The following is a 22166-nucleotide window of genomic DNA, read 5'->3' on the forward strand; positions in this document are numbered from 1 at the left end:
GTTGTGGATGATGTTAGTTGACCTTGTGTGTTGTTACAGCTAGACCCATCCAAAAAAGTAGTGAGTATTCCATCACACTCCTGCTTTGAGCCTTGCAGAGGTTTTGAGAAGTCATGGGTAAACCATTCATTGCCAAATATCCACCCTCTGCCCTGTTCTTGTAGCCACAGTTTTAATATGGCAGGTCGGAAAAACTTCTGGTTAATAGTTATGCCCCCAGCTGTTGATGGTGGGGTATTCAGCAATGGTGGTGCTGTTGAAGGTTTAGGGAGAAGGCTGGGCTCTCTCATTTTCAAGATGGTCATTACCTGGTATGTATGGGGCATGATTGCTACCTGCTGCTCAACATCCCAAGCCTGGATGTTATCCAGCTCCTGCTGAAGGCAGGCATGAGTCACTTCATTACTGGAGCTGGTGTTAATGGAGCTGACACTGTGGAATTGTCAACCAACAGCCCCTCTCTTGACCTTGAGGGAAGGAAAGTTATTTCTCCTTTTTTGGGAGAAGACACATTTAGGAAATTGTCCACATTGTTGAGCAACACCAGTGTCATAGCTGTACTGGAACAGCTTGGCTAGAGGAGCCATTAGCTCCAGAACACAAGTCTTCAGCACTCTAGCCAGAATAGTGTCAGGGCATTTAGCCTTTAGTGTGTCTAGTGCACTTAACTGCTTCTTAATGTCACGTGGAGTGAACCAAATTAGCTAAATACTAGTGTCTATGACAGAGGTGCTCAAGTACAATTTTCCACTTGGCCCTGTTGACAGGAGATGCATGTAAATACACCAAGCTGATGTCTTGCACTCAAAGATTTACAAGAATGATTCCAGGGATGAGGGACTTCAGTTATGTGGATAGACTAGAGAAGCTGAGGTTGTTCTCCTTAGAGTAGAGAATATTGAGAGGTGCTTTGATACAGGTATTCAAAATCATGAGGGGTCTGGACAGAGAGAAACTGTTCCCATTGGCAGAAGGGTCAAAAACCAGAGGACACAGATTTAAGGTGATTGGCCAAAGAACCAAAGGCGACATGAGGAAAAACTTTTTTACGCAGTGAATGGTTAGGATCTGGAATGCACTGCCTGAAAGGGTGGTGGAGGCAGATTGAATCATGGCTTTCAAAAGGGAATTGGTTACATACCTGAAGGAAATTTTTTTGCAGGGCTATGGGGAAAGGGCGGGGCGTGGGACTAGCTGAAATGCTCTTGCAAAGAGCCAGCACGGGCTCAACAGGCCGAATAGCCTCCTGTGCTGTAACCATTCTATGATTCTATGTTGGGCTCCACCCATGATTGAGGTTGGGAATGTTCATGGTATCTCCTCCGACAGTTAATCATCTGGTTATCTATCTCAATTCTCGACTGAAGATTGGTTGTGGGACCATTTAGCATTTATTGGATCCTTGGCTTTATAAATCGAGGGATAGAATATAAGGTTATGCTAAACCTTTATAAAACACTAGTTGGGCCCCAGCTGGAGAACTGTGTCCAATTTTGTGCTCCACACTTTAGGAAGGATGTCAATTCCTTGGAGGGGGTGCAGAGGGGATTTACAAGAATGGTACCAGGGATGAGGGACTTCAGTTATGTGGAGGTATTGGAGAGGCTGGGATTGTTCTCTTTAGAGCAGAGAAAGTTAAGGGAAGATTTAATATTGGTGTTCAAAATTTTGAGGGGTTTTGATCAAGTACATAGGGAGAAACTTTCCATTGGCAGAGGGTCAATCACCAGAGGACACAGATTTAGGATAATTGCCAAAAAGAACCAGAGGGGAGATGAGTTTGTTTTTATAAACACAGTGTGTTCTGATGATCTGGGATGCAATGGCAAGAAAGGGTGGTGGAAGCAGATTCAATAGTAACTTTCAAAAGGGATTGGATAAATACTCAAAGTGGAAAATTTGCTGGGCCATAGGTAAAGAGCAGGGGAGTGGGACTAAATTGATAGCTTTTTCAAGGAGCCGGCGCAGGCATGATGGGCTGAATGGCAGCCTCCTGCACTGTATCTCCATCTATAACCTGCTGTTTCTGATCTTTAGTATCGGTGGAGTAGCTTCACCAGGTTGGTATCTTATACTACAAGCGCTTTGCAGTTGTCACTCCTACCCATAGTATCATGGTCAGCAAACTGTCAAGCGTATAAGGGAGATAGAACATGTCCAGGGAACTATAGACCAGTCGGCTTAACATCAGTGGTAGGAAAAATAATGGAATCCCTACTAAAGGAGAAAACAGAAGAACATCTAGGATCCAAAAATATAATAATGAATAGTCAGCATGGATTTTAAAAGGGAAAGTCCTGCTTGACCAAACATCATTGAATTTTTTGAAGACAAGGGTAATGCTGTAGATGTAATTTATCTAGATTTTCCAAAAGGCCTTCAATAAGCTACCACATAATAGACTAATGAATAAGGTCAGAGAATGCGGAGTCAGGGAACAAGTAGCAGACTGGATAACTAGCTGTCTTCAGGACAGAAAGCAGAGGAGTAAAGAGTAGCCATTTACAATGGTAGAAGGTGGGTAGTGGTGTTCCACAAGGATCAGTGCTGGGACCACTGTTGTTCACAATTTAGACTTTGGAATCAAAAACACTTTTAAATTTGCAGATGACACCAAATTTTGGGGGGTGGAATAGTCAATACTGAGGAGGACTGCAACAAATTACAAGAGGACATTAATAAACTTGCAAAATGGGCATATAGTTGGCAAATGAATTTCAACACATAAATGTGAGGTATTACATTTTGGCAGGAAGAATAGGGAGGTGACTTATTACTTGGAGGCTGAGTCTGGGTGGGGTAGAGGAGCAAAGGGATCGCCAAGTACAAATACACAAATCACTAAAAGTAGTGACACAGGTTAACAAGGCCCTAAAAAAAGCAAACCAAGCACTAGGGTTTATTTCTAGAGGGATAGAATTGAAAAGTAGAGAAGTTATGCGAAACTTGTATCGAACCTTGGTTAGACCACACTTGGGAGTACTACATACAATTCTGGTTGCTATATTATAGAAAAGATACAGAGGTACTGTAGAGGGTGCAGAGAAGATTTACAAGGATACCAGAAATGAGAGGGTATACCCATCAGGAAAGGATGAACAGGCTGGGTCTATTTTCTCTTGAAAAAAGGCCAAGGGGTGACCATAGAAGTCTTTATCTACTCTATCAAAACCTTTCATAATTTTAAAGTGTTTCCACTTATGGAGAAGAGCATAAGATAGTCACCAAGAAATCAAATAGGGAATTCAGAAGGAACTTCTTTACCCAGAGAGTGGTGAGAATGTGGAACTCGCTACCACAGGGAGTAGTTGAGGCAAATAGTATAGATGCATTTAAGGGGAGGCTGGACAAACATGTGAGGGAGAAGGAAAGAGAGGGTTATGCTGAGGAAAGACGGAGGAGGCTCGAGTGGAGCATAAATGCTGGCATGGACTGGTTGGGCCAAATAGCCTGTTTCTGTACCGTATATCCTATGCAATACTTACTGCATCAAGGGATAACCTTGTACTGGGGAGGCCTGGATTTTGTGGTCAACGGTGAAGGAATGGAGCTCACCTCGAATAAAGCTGCCCACAAAGTTTTAGTGGGCTCTAGAGCGCAGACTTCCTCTTTTCTGATGTCTGCTTGAATTCGGCGCCTTCTACAGGGGATCTGTAGCATCCAGCAACAGGGCAGGCAGATCAGCCAATCAGATTGAAGTCACAGAAGCCATCTTAAAGTTGTTGTTATACTGCCATAGCTACAAATTCCTATTAAATGTATAAAAGGGATTCTTATGATCTGAAGCAAGATGGATGCTCTGTTACAGCTGCCTTAACTATACTTATACTTTTATACATTTATACCACATCCCATCATGGGATTGCTTTGTTCATGGGGGGGGGGGGGGAAGAGCACTGATAGAATGAACAGAGTTACTTTCCAACTGTAGCAGTCCAAGTGTCATTACATCCAGAATGCTTTAATTGTCTTAACTTTTGGATTTTTGTGTTCGCAGTATTGTCTGTGATTAAACTAGTAGCTTTAAATGAATCAAACTCTTGACAACATCCAGTAGATATTTTTTTGACCTGGGAGAAATCTGTTGGAAGTACATAAACATAACAGATCATCTCTATGATAACAAGGAAGTTTTCACTTGGTAACAAGTAGAACAGGCTTGAATATGGAAGTTAATGTTCCTTTCATAGGGTAACCAAGAAATAATCCTGTAACAGCATCTGAACAGGATAACTACCGTTTAGGAGCTAACAATATTTACAGTCTTTTTAGAAATAAGAAAACATCCCCAAGATGTTTAAAAAAGGAAAACTGACACCAAGCACCGAGGAGAGTTAGGAGAGGTAACTGAAGGCAAGAGGAATGTTGGAGAAGTGTACATTCCCAAGTTTAGGGTAAATTTGACAAATTTAAGTTCTGATTTTTAAAATGCAAGAAATTGCAAACTAAAGATAACTATTTGTACTTCACTAACCCTTTGATTATAGTTTGTACTATCAAGGCCAAAACATACAATATCTTTGAATCAATGACATTCAGAAAAACATTAACCAAATGGATACATTGCATACAATAACACAATTCACATCGCATATTGTAAAATTTATTTTTTTAGCACTGGTCAGACTTTTAAAAAATGTGTTTCTTGATAGTGGTGGTGATGTCCATAAACCCGAGCTCATCCAAATCTCTGCTCTCCATAACCTAACCTGCACCAAGCCCCGTTCACCCATATTCCCTGACCTACGTTAGCTCCTGGTTCACAAAAACCTTGATTTTAAAATTCTCGTGCAAATTAATTCTATTTTTCCCCAATGAAAGAATTTATTAAAATTGTCATCTGTACAATTATACAATTAAGTATTTCACCAAATATTTACAGCGCAAAGTTTAATATAGGCAGAGCAGTTAGATACAACAATTAAAGTAGAAATACTTCACTGCATTAGGCAATTTGCAAAGGTTAAAATGTTTCCATTTAGATGTCACCAGGCTTATGTGAGCACACAGAGGAAACAAAGTTTAGATCATAATCCAAAATATACATTACTGCTACCAGCACTACTGCATATACACACTGTACAAAACCACAGAAACAGTAAATGTGTATCTGTGATTCAATAGTAAACATGCACTTTGGTTCAGTTTTCCACATTTCATTGCAAAATTACTGGAATTTTTAAACTTGGTTGTTTGCTATTTCAAGAATTCATAAGTTTTTCTGGTTTCCTTTTTAAAATCTAGTACAATTAAGAAATTGTAAACTTTACCATCCAAATGTATTGATAAAAATATGCACTTTAATAGAAAAAAGCCTTTACTAAGTTTAGAATACACCTCCTGATGCAATGGAAATCAATTTGAAGTTATCATTTACAAGTTACCTTTTAATGCATTCATCTCAAACAAAATGTAACCAGAGAGACAGAGGTGTTAATGAAGGTTTAGTTGCAAAAAAAAAAATTCAATGGAATGATATGGAAGCAATACTGTAAAGAAAGTGCAAATCTTGAACTAATTTTCATATTGGTAAGCAAGACGTTCAGGACACTTATCCATTACCGAAAACATTAAAAAAGTATAACTAACGAGGGTGAAATGGAACTGCAACAGACCTTTTATCCAATACTCATTAAATCCTATGACATTTGGTGATACAGAACACCTGAAAAAGGTACATTTGACCAGGTTGGAGGCCCTCTATAAATCAAGATTTACAAATTAAATGTTTACTTCTGTGGAAGTATATATAGTACAAGATGGGCAATCATTTAAGCAAAATTCAGCCAGTGTTGAGTTAATTGAGAGTAATGTTACTATGCTAATAAATGAATGGCATCATGGATAAATATATGGCTCTAAATTAAACAGATAATTACTTAACAGGAACAAAAGGGTAATTTGTTCTCATTTCCATAGACTTAAGGATAGTCAAACATTTTGTATCATGAAATAATGCTATTATGCTTCCAGATCATTTATCTAATTGGCATTCTCAATAAAGCAGCCAAACAAAGTATTTTCAAACTCTGAATAGAATTGTTTGAACTAAAATCTAGTCAGCCAGCTTCTTATTCTGTCCTCCCCACCCTTTTCCCTTTAAAATTCTGTGGAAATTACATGCATACATCAGAATGTATAGATTTCACTAACTTGACACCTTGGAGGTCAGACAACCATTGTTCTCTTGCTTCCTTTCTCTTCCCCTCCCCATTGTTCATCAACAGCCTCCTATTCATCATCACTGATGGATATGAAGAAAAGTGTGATATTTGCACATTCATTATGTAAAACAGCTGGTCAGGACTGAGTTTATAGATATATACATAGGGCATCACACCATTAGACTGTTAATGGACTCTCAGCACTCCCACTATATACATACTGGTCCAATTCACCCCTATCAGTTATTCTATGACAGATAATTATTGGTCAGTCAGAGGTGCATTACATATGTTTAAATGATCCAAAGTTGGAGTTCTTTCAGGAGCAGCAAGGATAACCTACACATATCCAATGGAAGGTCAAAATTCAAGGGATAAAGTAGGATACTTGCACATTCACAAAGAACAATATTCCCAAACCATCAGGAAATACAGAACCAAAGTCTTAGTCACCATACTGTGGTTAAACATGGCCAGGTTTTCAGAAGATTCGTGTGTTTTCTGCATGTTGCACAGTACAGCTAATGATATCACCCCCAGTATTGGGGAACTTAGAAGTTCAGGTAATGCTTGGCTGCATTTACTTTGTAAATCTGTGCTGTCAGTTACAAATAAGGTAGGTTGCTGGATGCTTCTAGCAGATGCAGGCTGGTTTCTTCTTCATCCTTCTCGATTAGCAGCATGTTCCTCGTCCTTACCGTGGTCTGTAACAAGGTAATTTTTGAACTGATTGACCCACCCTGTTGTGGCCAATATTTCATGACTGATTTCTAGGATTGGCAAAGTTCTGATTAGTGGCAGGCAGGCTGTGGGTTTTTGTAGCACATTGGATATGAACAAGACCACCATCTGGATATCGCACAAATACTGGCTCAGTGAAAAAGCCCCGGCATACTTGGCAGACTTTTTTTTCTGAAAGTCTAATAATGTTTCCTCTTGATTTTACCTGAAAGGCAAGGAGCAGAAAACAAAGAAACAGGGGACGATGTTTCAGTTTATCTCAGTTTTCAAGATCTTAAACTTGTGCAGGAAAAGTATCTAATTACCATGCGATACAGTATATTATTACAAGTCACCTTGAGTGCAAAAATTGGAACTGATAAAAATAAACTTTTAGTGTTGCATAGTACAAAACACAGATGTAATGGGTATTATCTTTGTCCATCATGCCCTGGATTTTGAAAAATGAATTTTTGGGTGTTGACATTTGGAAACTTTGATTTCACCCTCATATGCTTAACAATCTCAGCAGCTGCTGCACTCACTGCTTGGTCTGTACCCGCTATTGAAGCTTTCCTATCTTGTGGCCGACAGAAAACTAAAAATAAAATACACATTGGCCCAGAAATTCGGGTCGCCACGGGTGAGTATGCACGGGGTACTCACCCGTAGGCCCGATGGAAGTGCCGGTTTCCTGCATGCACTGCGCATGCGCGGGAAACCGGCACTTCCGTTCCCCTGAAAGCAGGGGTTCAGAGGTCGAACGCGTGCGCGGGGGAGGCTGCACGTGTGCTTTGAACTTACGTTTTTTTTTATATACAGATTTTTCCGTGAGGGTAAGTCTTTAGAATTTAGAAATTTAAAAAGCAGGCGTAAGGCCTGCTTTTTACAAGGTAAGTGGTCAATTAAATAAAATTAAAACATTTTTTCCACAGGTTTATTATTTTTAAATACTTTAAAGCAAGATAAGTTTATTTTTAGCCCCGTTAGAATATAAAATTATTTTTTCAAAAATTTAAATTATTGTTTAAAATAGTTATTTAATGTAATTTATAGTTTATTTTAAAAATGTGATTAAAAAAAAAAAATTATTTGAAGGTTTACTGCTATTTTGGGGCCGTAGTATTTATAAGTCTTGACAGCTCTTCCTGTCAAGACTTATGAATGGGCATTTCCCTGCTCCAATTGGCTGCCCATGGCCCACGTGATCCCAGGGGACACATCAAACTAACTGCGCCCCTGGGATATGCAAGCACTGCGCGCCGGCAGCTGGGCCAGGCCCCGGATGGGAATTCCACGGGGCCCTACAGCTCAACTGCCGGCGTGCAAGGTAACTGCAGGTCGGGGGCTTGCACCCGCGGGAAGCCCCCGACCCGAATTTCTGGGCCATTATGCAACATAATAGGGTGCAGCTGGAGGCAATTGTAGAATAGACAGCATCTTCAGGCTCTGATCCTGGTGAAATTTTGCACTGGGAGCACAGACAGATATTTCTTAAAGCCTAATGTACACTCCATAGAGGTAAAGCCAAGACAAAGCCTCCCATAGACAAGCAGAGTATATTGCGGTTAACCATCCAACACTACACTTTACAGACGATGTTGTTTGTTCTTCAACTCAATGAGACCTGCTTAGCTTCAAAAGAGACACAGAGTTGCATTCTCAATAGACTTTAACCAATTATGTCTCCCCCAGAACTCCTGGGATAGTCTGGGCATAAATACTGGGGGGTTGAGAGCTTGTCACTGACTAAACACTCCAAGTACAGCCTTAGACTTATATTAGAGCTTGGACCAAAGCAAAGATAAGCAGTAAATGTAGTGCACTGTATATTCATTCACAGACAAGAGTTGTTGGAGGCATTGTAGTGCTTAAGACAGATATAAACCTGAACCAGGAAAGAGCACTGTCATGAAGATAGGCTGCAGAGGAGAGACAAGGTAGGAAGATGGAATGGCCAGTGTTGGAGAGGTTGAAGAGAATGAGGAGACAGTTGAAATCACAGAGGATGTCATTTGGTGATTTTGACCAGTGTAGTCTCAGTGCTCCGGATGGGGGCAGACACTAGATTGGAGGGTCTCAGATAGGGAATGGCAGGAGCTTGGGTGAGGCAACACCATGTTGCAGATTTTTAACTGCAGCACCATAAGTCAGCACTACAGCATCTTGCTTTTTCACCCACTCCTTCCCATTCTTTAGTCACATGGCATGACACACATTCTATTCCAATCTTGCCACATGCTGTTTAAGAACAGACTTGCATATTTGACATTTTCTTGGTGTGTTTAAAATTGACTGGGACAATTGTTAATGGTACTTTGATGCTTTAATTAATTGCACATCAATGGTGGATGCAGGTTCAAGACATGTTCCACTCAGTTCCTGATATGAGCCACACAAAAAAAGGCACCAAGCAGAGGCTGTGGCAGCACCCAGAAAGAGGAAGAGTGGGGTGAGGAATTCAGAACAATTTCTGGCACTTCTTGGTAAGCTCCAAGAGACACCAGCAGTGATCCAGAGCAGGCTATGTGCATATCCTCTCCATTGTAGACAGCAGACCAGGTGGACAAAAATATAAAAGAGGATCTTAACCAAATACATCCATAACATAATAAAGAGAATGGAAAAATATGCACAGGAGTGAAAGGTGGGGCGGAAAAAAAGTAAAGCAGGGTGAAATCTTAAGTGGTCTCACAACAAGTGATGCAAGTGCCTCATCATTGGAGCGTGAAGACTATTTCACCACAACTAGACTGCATTTTGGTGTAAAAGAGGCCGTTCTGAACAGAGCCAAATAGAATGAACAGATACTAAAATATGGCCCCTTCTTGCATACATTTTAACTCTTACAATACAGTCTCAGTTAGAATATTTTATTCATCTTAACTATGTGATAATTTTAAAGCTGGTCGAGAAATAATTTATTGGTAAATGATATTTATGAACAGGTTTAAGTCTGTAAACTTGGTATCTGTTGTTAAATGATGTCGGGGGGGGGGGGGAAAGAGAAGGAAGAGGAGTTTGTAGTTACTGTGCACTACAAATGTTCTTGGCCTAAAGAAAATATGGGAGATAGCATTAAAGATTAAAACCCATCTTGTTTACCTTGTTCATCCTCAAATTCAAGAATAACATCTTTAATGTAGAACATGTTCTAAGGTCCTTCACAGAAGTGTAATCAGACAAACACGGACACCGAGGCAAAGAAGGAGCTATTAAAATGGGTCACTAACAGCTTGGTCAAAGAGGTAGGTCTTGAGGAGGACGCGAGAGATGGGGAGGATTGGGGAGGGAATTGTAGAGCTTAGCGCTGAGATGCCTGGAGGCACAGCTGCCAATGGTGGGGCAAAAACAGTGAGGGATGCACAAGAGTTGGAGGAACGCAGAGTTCTTGGAGGGTTGTAGGACTGGCGGATGTTAGAGGAACAAGGCAGTGAAGGGATTTAAACATGAGGATGAGAATTTTAAATTGGAAGTGTTGGGGAACTGGGAGCCAATGACGGTCAGCATGCACAAGGGTGATAGGCATGTGAGAGTTGGTGCAGGTTAGGGTATGGACAGCAGAATTTTGGAATGAGCTGAAGTTTATGGAGTGTGGGAGGCCAGCCAGGAGCGCATTAGAATAGTCGGGTCTCGAGGTGATAAAACATGGATGAGGGTTTCAGCAGCTGATCGGCTGAAGTATGGGCAGAGACTGGCAATGTTATGGAGGTGGCAGTCCCACTTAGCTGGACAACACAGGAGGATGGTATGGTCAACTGTATCAAAGGCTGCAGAGAGGTTGAGAAGGATGAGAAAGGACAGTGCACCACGGTCACGTAGATATCATTTGTGACTTTGATTAGAGCCATTTTGGTGCTGTGGCAGAGACAGAAACCTGATTGAAGAGGTTCAAACATGGATTTATGATAAAGATGGGCACAGATTTGGGAGGTGACAACACGTTCAAGGACTTGACAGGAAATGGAGGTTGAGATGGGGGCAATAGATTTCAAGAAAGGATCCTCTGGGGAAGGCTGATCGTAATATGATAAGTATTTCACTCTCAAATCCAATGTGAAATTTAAGTCCAAAACTAGAGTCTTAAACTTAAATAAAACCATTTACATAGGTATGAGAGGTGAGTTGGCGAAGGTAGATTGGGAAATTAGATTAAAAGGTATAACAGTAGATAAGCAGTGGCAAACATTTAAAGGAATATTCCAAAATTCTCAACGAATATACATTCCATTGCGAAATAAAGACTCCACAGGAAAGGTGATCCATCCGTGGCTAACTAAAGAAGTTAACAACAGTATTAGATTAAAAGAAGAGGCTTATAATGTTGCCAAGAATAGTAGTAAGCCTACGGATTGGGAGAGCGTTAGAAACCAGCAAATGACAAAAAAAAATTATAAAAAGGGAGAAAATAGAATGAGAATAAACTAGAAGAAATATAAAAACAGATTGTAAGAGCTTCTACAAGTATGTAAAAAGGAAGAGAGTAGTAAAAGGAAGATTAACAGCAAAAGTAAGCATTGGTCCCTTAGAGGCCGAGATGGGAGAAATTATAATGGGGAATAAGGAAATGGCAGAGACTTTAAACAAATATTTTATATTTGTCTTCACAGTAGAAGACAAAAAAATAACAAAAATAGTGGTGAACCAAGGGACTAATGAGAGTGAGGAAGTAATTTAGATCAGTAGAGAAAAAGTACTTAAGAAACTAATGGGGCTAAAAGCTTGCAAATCCCCTGAACCCAATGGCCTTCAGCCTAGCGTTCTAAGAGAGATGGCTGCAGAGATAGTGGATGAATTGGTTGTGATCTTCCAAAATTCCCTCGATTCGAGAACGGTCCTAGCAGATTGGAAGGTAGCTATTTAAGAAAGGAGGGAGAAAACAGGGAACTATAGGCCAATTAGCTTGATATCAGTTGTCGGGAAAATGCTGGAATCCATTATTAAGGAAGTGGTAATAGGGCACTTAGATAATCATATGATTAGGCAGAGTCAACATGGGTTTATGAAAGGGACATAGGCCTAGAAATTCACCATAGCCCCATTTGGGGCGCTAAAAGTAGCGCCCCAGAAGCAGTCGTGGCTGCCCACCGGAAATTCAGTTTGCACGCCCCAGAGGGAAGCGCGGCGCTACTGGAGGCGCCCGCATCCCTCTTGGGGCGCTGCAGCTGAATATCGCTGCGCAACATGCCGCAGTGCCACACGCTGCAGCATGGCGCGCTGCGGTACTGCAGGCCTTCCTCCCCTTCTTAAAGGGGAGGGGCCTTGTGCAGCGCGATTGAGGATCGCGAGTGCCGGCAAAAGAGCCTGGCACTGAGGAGAAGTGCCGGGCTCTTGGAACGCAGTCGGCACTCCGCAGAGGGGGGGCGGCTCAGGAGGCCGGGGACGGCAGCGCGGAGAGATGCTGGCAGGGGGCCAGCAAAAAAAATGGCTGCCCCGCACCTCTTCTTTAATTAGCGCCTCTACCGCCGCAGGTAGGCCCCCCTGAACCAGTCGCAAATAGCGTCCAGTGTTAAAGCAGGGGGCGCATCTAAATATCGCGATTGGGGCGTTAGCGGGGCGCTGCGCACACCGATGACATCATCGGTAGCGGCGCAGCGCTAATGGCTAGCGCCGCCATTAGCGTCCCGCTGAATTTAGCGGGAGGCATGGCCAGTGGCTTCCGACCCACTTAGCGTCCTCTTAAGGCGCTAACGGGTGGCGCAGCCCACTGAATTTCTAGGCCATAGTGTTTAACAAAATTAAGAGTTTTTTGAGGATGTAACTAGCAGGGTAGATAAAGGGGAACCAGTGGATGTAGTACATTTGGATTTCCAAAAGGCATTCGATAAGGTGCCACATAAAAGGTTGTTACGCAAGATAAGGGTTCATGGGGTTGGGGATAATATATTAGCATAGAGAGAGGATTGCTAAACGGACAGAAAACAGAGAGTAGGGATAAACGGGGCATTTTCCGGTTGGCAGGCTGTAACTAGTGGGGTGACGCAAGGATCAGTGCTTGGGCCTCAGCTATTTACAATCTATATTAATGACTTAGATGAAGAGACCGAGTGCAATGTATCCAAGTTTGTCGATGATACAAAGCTAGGTGGGAAAGTAAGCTGTGAGGAGGACACAAAGTCTGCAAAGGGATAGAGACAGGTTAAGTGAGTGGTCAATAAGGTGGCAGATGGAGTACAATGTGGGGAAATGTGAGGTTATTCACTTTGACAGGAAGAATAGAAAAACAGAATATTTTTTAAATGGTGAGAAACTATTAAGTGTTGGTGTTCAGAGAGATTTAGAGTTAGCATGCAGGTACAGCAAGCAATTAGGAAGGCAACTGGCATGTTGGGTATTTTACTGCAAAGGGGTTTGGAGTGCAAGAGTAAGGAAGTCTAACTACAATTGTACAGGGTTTTGGTGAGACCACACCTGGAGTACTGTGCGTAGTTATTGTCTCCTTATCTAAGGAAGGATATGCTTGCCTTAGAGGTGGTGCAACAAAGGTTCACTAGATTGATTCCTGGGATGAGAGGGTTGTCCTAGGAGGAGAGATTGAGTAGGTTGTCCCTATGCTCTCCGGAGTTTAGAAGAATGAGAGGTGATCTCAAAGAAATATAAGATTCTGAGGGGGATTGACAGGGTAGATGCTGAGAGGTTGTTTTCCTTGGCTGGAATGTCTAGAACTAGGGGGCATAGTCTCAGGATAAGGGGTCGGCCATTTAAGACTGAGATGAGGAGGAATTTCTTCACTCAGAGGGTTGTGAATCTTTGGAATTCTCTATCCCAAAGGGCTGTGGATGCTGAATCATTGAGTATATTCAAGGCTGAGATAGAGAGATTTTTGGACTCAAGGGGAATCAAGGGATATGGGGAATCAGTCGGGAAAGTGGAATTGTGGTTGGAGATCAGCCATGATTTACTTGAATGGCGGAGCAGGCTCAAGGGGCCGTATGGCCTACTCCTGCTCCTAATTCTTATGTTATGTTCTTATGCAAGAAGGGTTGAGGATTGGTTTTGTGAGGAGAGGGTGATAATGACAGTTTTGAAATGGAGGGGGGCAGCACCCAAGTAGAGGAAACCATTTACAATGTCAGCTAGCATGTGGGGCCAGGAGGGAAGTTGGGTGGTCAGCAGTTTAGTGGGAATGGGGTTGAGGGCAGGAGCTGGGTCTCATGGACAAGATGCACTTGAAGAGGGGAGATGGGGGAGAAACTAGAGAGAGACAGATTCAGAGCTAGGGTGGGGGAGGTTTGGTTTGGTGAGCAACGGGGAGGCTTGTGGCAGAGGCGGCTGAACGGTTGGTCTCAATCTTGGTGACAAAGAAGTCCAAGAGCTCCTCACACTTGTTGGAGGAGACGGTGACACAGCGGAAGGGGAAAGTGGTTTAAGGACACAGCTGGTAGAGGAGGACAGAAGCCGCAAGTTATCTTTATATTCCAGAATAATCCTGGAGTAGTGTGCAGCTTTGCAGAGGACAGTATAGTGCTCGATATGGTCCAGCCAGAGCTGGCGATAAATGGTTAAACCAGTTATGCACCAGATACGTTTAAATCTGTGCCCCTTGACTTTGAGGGAGCAAAGATGGGGGTCATACTCAGGGGAGCAACCAGGGTGGGAGAGAGGAATGGTTTCACTGGGCATCAAAAGTGGAGGTGAGGGAGTAATTCAACAGATCGACAGGAACATGGAAACAGGAATAGGCCATTCAGGCCCGCAAGCTTGTTCCGCCATTTTGTTAGATCATGGTTGATCTGTATGTCAACCCCTTTGATCCATATCCCTCGATACCCTTACCAAACCAAAATCCATCAATTTCAGTCTTGAAAATTTAAACTGACCCAGCAGCCACAGATTTTGGGAGAGAGTTCCAGATTTCCATTACCCTTTAAGTGAAAAACTGCTTCCCGATTTGACTCCTGAATGGCCTAGTTCTAATTTTTAAATTGTATCCCCTTGATCTGGATTCACCCACTGGAGGAAATAATTTCTCTTTTTCTACTGTACTCTATTTTCTATCAACCTTGGCTCAGTGGTAGCACTCTCGCCTCCAAGTCTAAAGGTTGTGCATTCAAGTTTCACTCCAGAGACTTGAGCAAATCATTCAGGCCGACACTTCAATGCAGTACCGAAGGAGCGGTCCACTGTGGGAGGTGCCATCTTTCGAATGAGATGTTAAACCAAGGCCCCGTCTGCCATCTCAGGTGGACTTAAAACATTCGAAGAGGAACCGGGGAGTTCTCCTGGCCCAGCATCCTGGCCAATATTCATCCCTCAACCAACATCGCAACCAGATTATTTGGTCATTATACATTGCTGTTTGTGGGACCTGTTGCATTTCCCTACATTACAACAGTGACAACATTTCAAAAGTAATTGGTGATGGGTGGATATTTTTTCAGACTGGGAGATGGTTTGCAGTGGTGTTCCCCAAGGATCAGTTTTGGGTCCATTATTCTTTGTAATTTTTATAAATGACCTAGACTCAGGTGTAGGGAGAAGCATCATAAAGTTTGCAGATGTTACTTGGCAAAGTAGATGATCATGATGAGAATAGTTATAGGCTTTAGGATGACAGACAGGATGGTAAAATGGTCAGAAGCATGGCAAATGGAGTTCAATGTGGAGAAGTGTGAAGTGATGCACTTTGGGAGGACTAATAGGGAATGTCAGTATACTATAAATGACACAATTTTGAAAAGTGTAGAGAAACAGAGACCTTGGTGTCCATATACACAAATCTTTAAAAAGGTGGCAGGGAAGTTGATAAGGTGGTTAAAAAAGCATATGGGTTACTTGGGTTTATAAATAGAGGAATAGAACATAAAAGCAGAGATCATGCTGGAACTTTATAAATCACTGATTAGGCCTCAGCTGGAGTATCGTGGACAATTCTGGGCACCACACTTCAGGAAAGATTTAAAGGCCTTAGAAAGGATACAGAGGAGGTTTACCAGGGATGAGGGACTTCAGTTAGGAGGAGAGGCTGGAAAATTTAGGACTGTTCTCCTTGGAACAGAGAAAGTGAAGAGGGGACCCTAATAGAGGTTATTATGAGGAAAGGTTCTGATAGAGTAAATAGGGAAAAACTATTCCCTCTGGCGAGTAGGTCAATAACTAGAGGTCATAGATTCCAAGTCATTAGCAAAAGATCAAGAGGCGAGATAAGGAGAAAATGTTTCACTCAGTTGTCAGGAGCTGGAACGCTCTACCTGAAGTGGTGGAAGCGGATTCCATAAATAATTTTAAAAGGGAGTTGGACATACATAGAAACATAGAAGATAGGAGCAGGAGTAGGCCATTCGGCCCTTCGAGCCTGCTCCGCCAATCAACGAGATCATGGCTGATCATCCAAACCCTAGCACCCGGTCCCTACACCGATAGCCATCCCACCCAAGCCCTATCCCCGTAACCCCACGTATTTGATCCCCCCTAACACTAAGGGCCAATTTTTTATCATGGCCAATCAACCTAACCCGCACATCTTTGGACTGTGGAAGGAAACCGGAGCACCCGGAGGAAACCCACGCAAACACGGGGAGAATGTGCAAACTCCACACAGTCACCCGAGGCCGGATTTGAACCTGGGTCTCTGGCGCTGTGAAGCAACAGTGCTAACCACTATGCCACTGTGCCGCAGGTACTTGAGGATGAGGAACTTACAGGGTTACGGGGGGGGGGGGGGGGGGGGTGGGACTGAGCACAACTGCTCTTTCAAAGAGCCAGCACAGGCACGACAGGCCGAATGACCTCCTTCTGTGCTGTAAGTTTCTGTGATTCTATGAATTCAATAGCTGTGAAGTGCTCAGACCCGAGGATGTGAAAGGTGCTATGTGAAAGGTGCTATATGAAATGCAAGTTCTTTCTTTCCATATCGAAGCCCATTATCATTTTAAACACTTTGATTAGATCACCCCCTGGACCTTCTAAACTCAAAGGAATACAAGCCAAGTTTATGCATCCTGTCCCCACAATTTAACCCTTTAAGCCCAGGTCATTTTAGTGAATCTGCATTGCACCCCCTTCCAAGGCCCTTCCGGAGGTGCGGTGCCCAAAACTGGTACCCCAGATGGGGTCTGACCAAGGCTCTGTACGGCTCAAGTGCAACTTCCTCCCCTTTCTTACCCAGCCCCCTTGAGACAAAGCCCAATATTTGATTAGCCTTTTTGATTACATTTTGTACCTGTGTACTAGCTTTTTGTGATGCGTGCACCTCGTCACCTAAATTCCTTTGCTCCTCCACAGTTCCTAATCTTTAACCATCAAGAAAATATTCCAATTTGTCTGTCTTGGATCCAAAGTGGATGACCTCGCACTTCCCCCACACTGAACTCCACCTGCCAGTTTTTCCCCACTCACTTAATCCATTTATGTTCCTTAGCAACCTCCTGTTCCAATCTACACAACTTACTGTACCTCCTAACTTGTCATCTGCAAAATTGGATATATAACACTTTATCCCTTCATCCAAGTCATTAATATACAAGGTGTAAAATGGATGCCCCAGTACAGATCCCTGGGGAATGCCACTTGTCACATCTCTCCAGATAACATTTCCTTTATCCCTACTCTGCTCCCAATTCCCAAACAAATACAAACCCATGTCACAAGGTTACCTCCAATTGTGTGCTTATATTATTTTACTAATAATCTCACGTGGAAACTCATCAAATGCTTTCTGGCAATCCATATAGACATTTTCCTATCCACTAGGTGAGTGACCGTCACAAAATATTGAACTACATTAGTTAGACATGACCTACCCGTCACAAATCAAGGCTGACTCTTTGTTCAGCTGAACTATCTAGGTGAACAGAGAGCCAAAGCTAAGACAGTTGAGAGTTTCAAAGTACAGTTGTAAGTGACTTTGGCGGCGGGGAGTGGAAGTTTTTTTCCAGGAGTGGACACAGCAAGAAGTGGGATTGGAAGGGGGATATGATTGGCGAGGGATACAAGGAAGTGATCAGAGATGGCCTTGTCTGTGATTGAAACAATGAGAATAGAGGCCATATGAGATGGCAAGGTCGAGGGAGTGGTCGTAAATATGGGTAGGAGAGTTCAGATGGAGAGAGGTGTCAAGGGAAAACAGGTGTGCAGTGAAATCAGAGGAGAGGGGGCAAGTCGAATTGAGATGGATTGAAATTTCTGATAAGTCATTATTCAGTGCAGAGGTTGAGGGAGGGAGAGAGAATATCTCTTTAAAAAAAAACTCAGGGTGGGGCTTGGGTGGATGATAGAGAACAAGGATTTTAAAAAAGACTTGCATTTATATAGCGCCTTCCATGACCACCAGACATCCCAAAGTGCTTTACAGCAATGTGATAATTACCAGATAGTTTGTTTTTTTAGTGATGTTGATTGAGGGATAAATATTGGCCAGGACACCGGGGATAACTTCCCTGTTCTTCTTCAAAATAGTGCCATGGGATCTTTTACGTCCACCTGAGAGCAGACGGGCCTTGGTTTAACGTCTCATCTGAAAGACGGCACCTTCGATAGTGCAGCACTCCCTCATTACTGCATTGGATTGCCAGCCTAGATTTTTGTGCTTAAGTCTCTGGAGTGGGACTTGAACCCACAACCTTCTGACTCAGGTGAGGGTGCTACCAACTGAGCCACAGCTGACACGGAGTGTTGAGGGTGGAACAAGGCGAGGTGCTCAAAACAAAGGTGCAAGAGCAGCAAGGGGAAAAGACCAAGATAAAATTTGGTGATAAGGGCCACCGCAGTGGCTCGGGTATGCCAGGTGCTGGAAAGTATCCAGGAGGGTAGGCTTCAGTAAGGGGCAAGGTGTCGTCACCCATAAGCCAAGTTTCCATCAAGGCCATTATGCCAATGTAATCATTCATATTAAGGTGGTGAATGGCAAAGACCTTGTTCGCAAGTGAATGACAGAAGGGCAGTGATTGTTGATCTGCTGGCAGAGTCCAAGGGATCAGCTGTGGAAGGAGTGAGCGAGACGGGAAGGAGGTAGGCGTGATTAGCCCAAGGCTCTGAGAACAATACAGAAGCACATCAATATAAATGAAACACCGTCTTACAAAAAATGGTTCTGGAGGTTTCAATTACATTAAATCAAATCACTGTATAGAATAGTATAGCTAAGATAAAAAGGACTAGAGGTATACTAGTTAGGGATTACAGGTTATTTTTAGTTGTTACTTTAATGTAGGAATGTAAATGCAAATTTAGAACAATTCCGTTCATAGTATTAGACATTTGAATTTTTTTTTACTTCACCTAAAACACAAGTTTGAAAATGTCAGTAATTTAAGTGCACTGCTTCCTTTTACTGAAAGCTACCCACCTTTGCGTATTTATAAATTAAGTTTTCGGATCTTGCTAAGCCTGATGAAAGTTCTGCTGTGCATTTAGAATGAAAGCTCCCTCTCATTGCCCTGGTTAGGAATGGTGAAAGCAGTTGTATTGACCAATTCTCTGGGACCAGCTGTAGAACACGAACTGCATCAAACTCAACAGCATGGTTATTTAGAAGGTCCACACCAGCCATTACTAACGCATCACTGGTGACACCTGCATGCAGGTAAAGTGCTAACAACATGTGGAAGAGCCTCTGCCTATATGAAGGGTCCTTGCCATTAGAATTCCATAAACAGTAGTCCTCAGCTGCTTGGAAATCCTTTAATTTGTGAACCAGGATTTCAAGAGCTTTATCATGTTCTTCAAGTTTTCCATGTAATATTGCACATTCCATGTAGAGATCAGTGTCTTTAATTTTACCTGCAAGGAGAGATAGGGGAAAATACATATTAGGTTCCACTTTAAGAAGCAAAATGCCAAGTTTCTATTCTTATAAATGAGTCAGTGTAAAGTGATTACTTTTCAACACCAACTGAGGACATTCTTCATGCTACAGTCAGTTATAAAAATATGAATACAGTGGTGCACACAACAAGCCAGGTACAGACTCTCTCCAAGGAAATGCTCTACTGCTATCAGTCAGCAGCTTGATAAGAATCCAATAGATGGGCAAAGAGTTTGCACAGATTTTTCTTATTCAGGCATTTCCTGATCATCACTCAATAGAAACCTAAATGTCAGTCCATACCAACCCATAGAGCTACTTGCTGGCATTCCAACAGTAGGCATCAGCTGATGTAAACAGGACAGCTCACTACCGAAGGGATTTCTGAAACTGTGGGTCTCCTCAGGCTTGAAAAACAAATGAACGGCTCTTGCCAAGATAGGTACATAAATCTAGCATTTACTTGAAAGAAACAAGGTTGTACATTGAAAGGACTTAGTCATTTTTTCTCCTTTTATGCAAAGCAAGCATAGAGTATAAATAGATTTTTCAAGCCAATAACGCAAATCTAAATATTACAAGTTGTATTTTGCATTGCTTTCAAGTGTTGAACTAACAGCAGTATGTTGGCAGGTTTTACCTAGCAAAAGATGAACTCTATAGAGACTAGAGTGTTGGAGCAGGTTCTTGAGACTGTTACGTGCTGAAGTTCGTTCTTCTGAAACGCTCCCTGCCTGGGAGTGCAATCCTAGAACTTTATCCAGGTACAATACAGCCAAATGTGTGTGGTACTTCTCCTTCTGTAGATGCAAACAGATCAAGGATAATTCACTAACGATCAAAATAGAAAAAACAAATATGTAACAGAAATTTGATATAGGGATTTGAGAGCTATTGAGTAGCCAGATGGACCACAATGGTCTTTTTTGGACCTGTTCATTCCTATGTTCCTGCCAAACCAGATTTGGACATCAACTGGAACTGTAGCCATAGCAACGTACATAGAAACCTAGGATGGGCTGTTGAATACGAGGAGGTAACTCCGGAATTACAGTTTTCATTAGACAAAATATGTAAATATTCAAACGGATTCAATTTAATAAATTAGTTCCGGAACACTACTTCAAACAAAACCAAGACAATAAGACACGGGGGACACAAATTCAAACTACTGAAAGGAATATTTCAGATTTATGTCAGAAATTTCTTCACACGAGTGATTAACAATTGGAATGGACCTCCCAGTTAGAGTAATGAAAGTGATCCATTGAATTGTTTAACAGTTGGATGCCATGATGGGATATTTGGGGGAGGAGAGAAACATGTGATACTATGACCTTTCAGGGTGCACGAAGCTAAGAATGGCCAAATGGCCTTCCTCATCTGAAAATCAATCTTGTGGCCAACTATGCTGCACAGTAACTTCCAGCATTACATTTCTAAACTAAAGAAACATTTTTCAATAGAAGTTACTTCAAGAGTGACAGCTGTTCAATTTGGCACAAAGGGATAATGGTACCATTCAGCTTTGTATGATTAAAACTCTAGGTTGAGATTGAGTGTTTGCACAGCTTAAATATTCCAGCAAAAACAAAAAGTTGCATGTTGTACTTTGTTTAAATCTTGTTATGTCTGACATTTATGAATCGTGAATACTGGAAAATATTTTTTGAATCCCAAAGTGCATGTTCATATTACTAGGTTTGCTGAAGATTTACCTGAATATTTCTCTCAAATACTAAGTGTTCCAAGTATACAACAACAGCTTTCTTGTACTTGTGAAGGTAGTTGACAATGTCATCTGGATTCATAGGGCTTGTCTGGTTTTCATCCAAAGGTCGTCTTGTGAAAATCTGGATACCAACCTATATCATAACAGCAAAATGACAACCATATCACTATAAGGATTCCTAATTTACCTCATCCTGAACACTTTCTACTGACCGTCAAGTTTCTGCTGATTTATCACAGGACACAAGCCGTGGGAATTTCTCAATTAATCATATAAATCCAAGTCTACAATTGGTTGACAGATGATGTGTTTACAGGGAATAAACAAGCCCTCTTTCTCTCCTCCCCCCACCCCAGTGTGCTAGCAGGCTTGCTAGGCTGGACAAAATTCACTCCAAAATGGACTCAAATGACAGACAAGCCCTGGGGAACTGAACCTGGCTCAGATATACACAATCTACAACTTGTTCAGATAAGGTAGTTAGATTTCTTTCTTAAATATCTTCCGATAAAAAAGTGTGTTTCACAACAGATTGATGTACAGTTTTATTCAGCACTAATTCCCAAGTTGATGCTTAATTATAAATTTTCTAGTTAATAAATAGATTGTGATTTTTTTTTAAAATTGCTATACACCTGTATAAAACAGATTCACACACTGTAGAAATTATTGTACCAGTTCTTCAGTTTTCAAACAAACAAAAAAAATAATCTTTTTAGCCTCTTTCTTGTAGCCACTAGGAACTTGCACCATTTTCTTTAATACATTGCTGGTGCTCATGAGAGTAATTAATAAATCTTTCCTT

General features: G+C 41.9%; 1 protein-coding gene across 2 annotated transcripts in view; it reads right to left on the minus strand.

Moving 5' to 3' along the window:
- Positions 1 to 4875: 4875 nt before the first annotated feature.
- The window catches only part of tgfbrap1 (transforming growth factor, beta receptor associated protein 1), a 91818-nt gene continuing 74527 nt past the window's right edge, over positions 4876 to 22166 (minus strand). For both annotated transcript variants that reach the window (XM_085998979.1, XM_085998978.1), the window contains 4 exons: positions 21348 to 21494; positions 20270 to 20429; positions 19171 to 19604; positions 4876 to 7110 (listed from right to left, as the gene is read on the minus strand). In XM_085998979.1, coding sequence (XP_085855105.1) covers positions 6922 to 7110; positions 19171 to 19604; positions 20270 to 20429; positions 21348 to 21494 — 930 coding nt within the window. In that variant the 3' untranslated portion in view covers positions 4876 to 6921. The remainder of the gene's footprint in view (positions 7111 to 19170; positions 19605 to 20269; positions 20430 to 21347; positions 21495 to 22166) is intronic.

The sequence above is a fragment of the Somniosus microcephalus genome, chromosome 10, assembly GCF_052327205.1.
Source record: "Somniosus microcephalus isolate GS21.2 chromosome 10, FLI_Smic_1.0, whole genome shotgun sequence".
Lineage (NCBI taxonomy): Eukaryota > Metazoa > Chordata > Chondrichthyes > Squaliformes > Somniosidae > Somniosus > Somniosus microcephalus.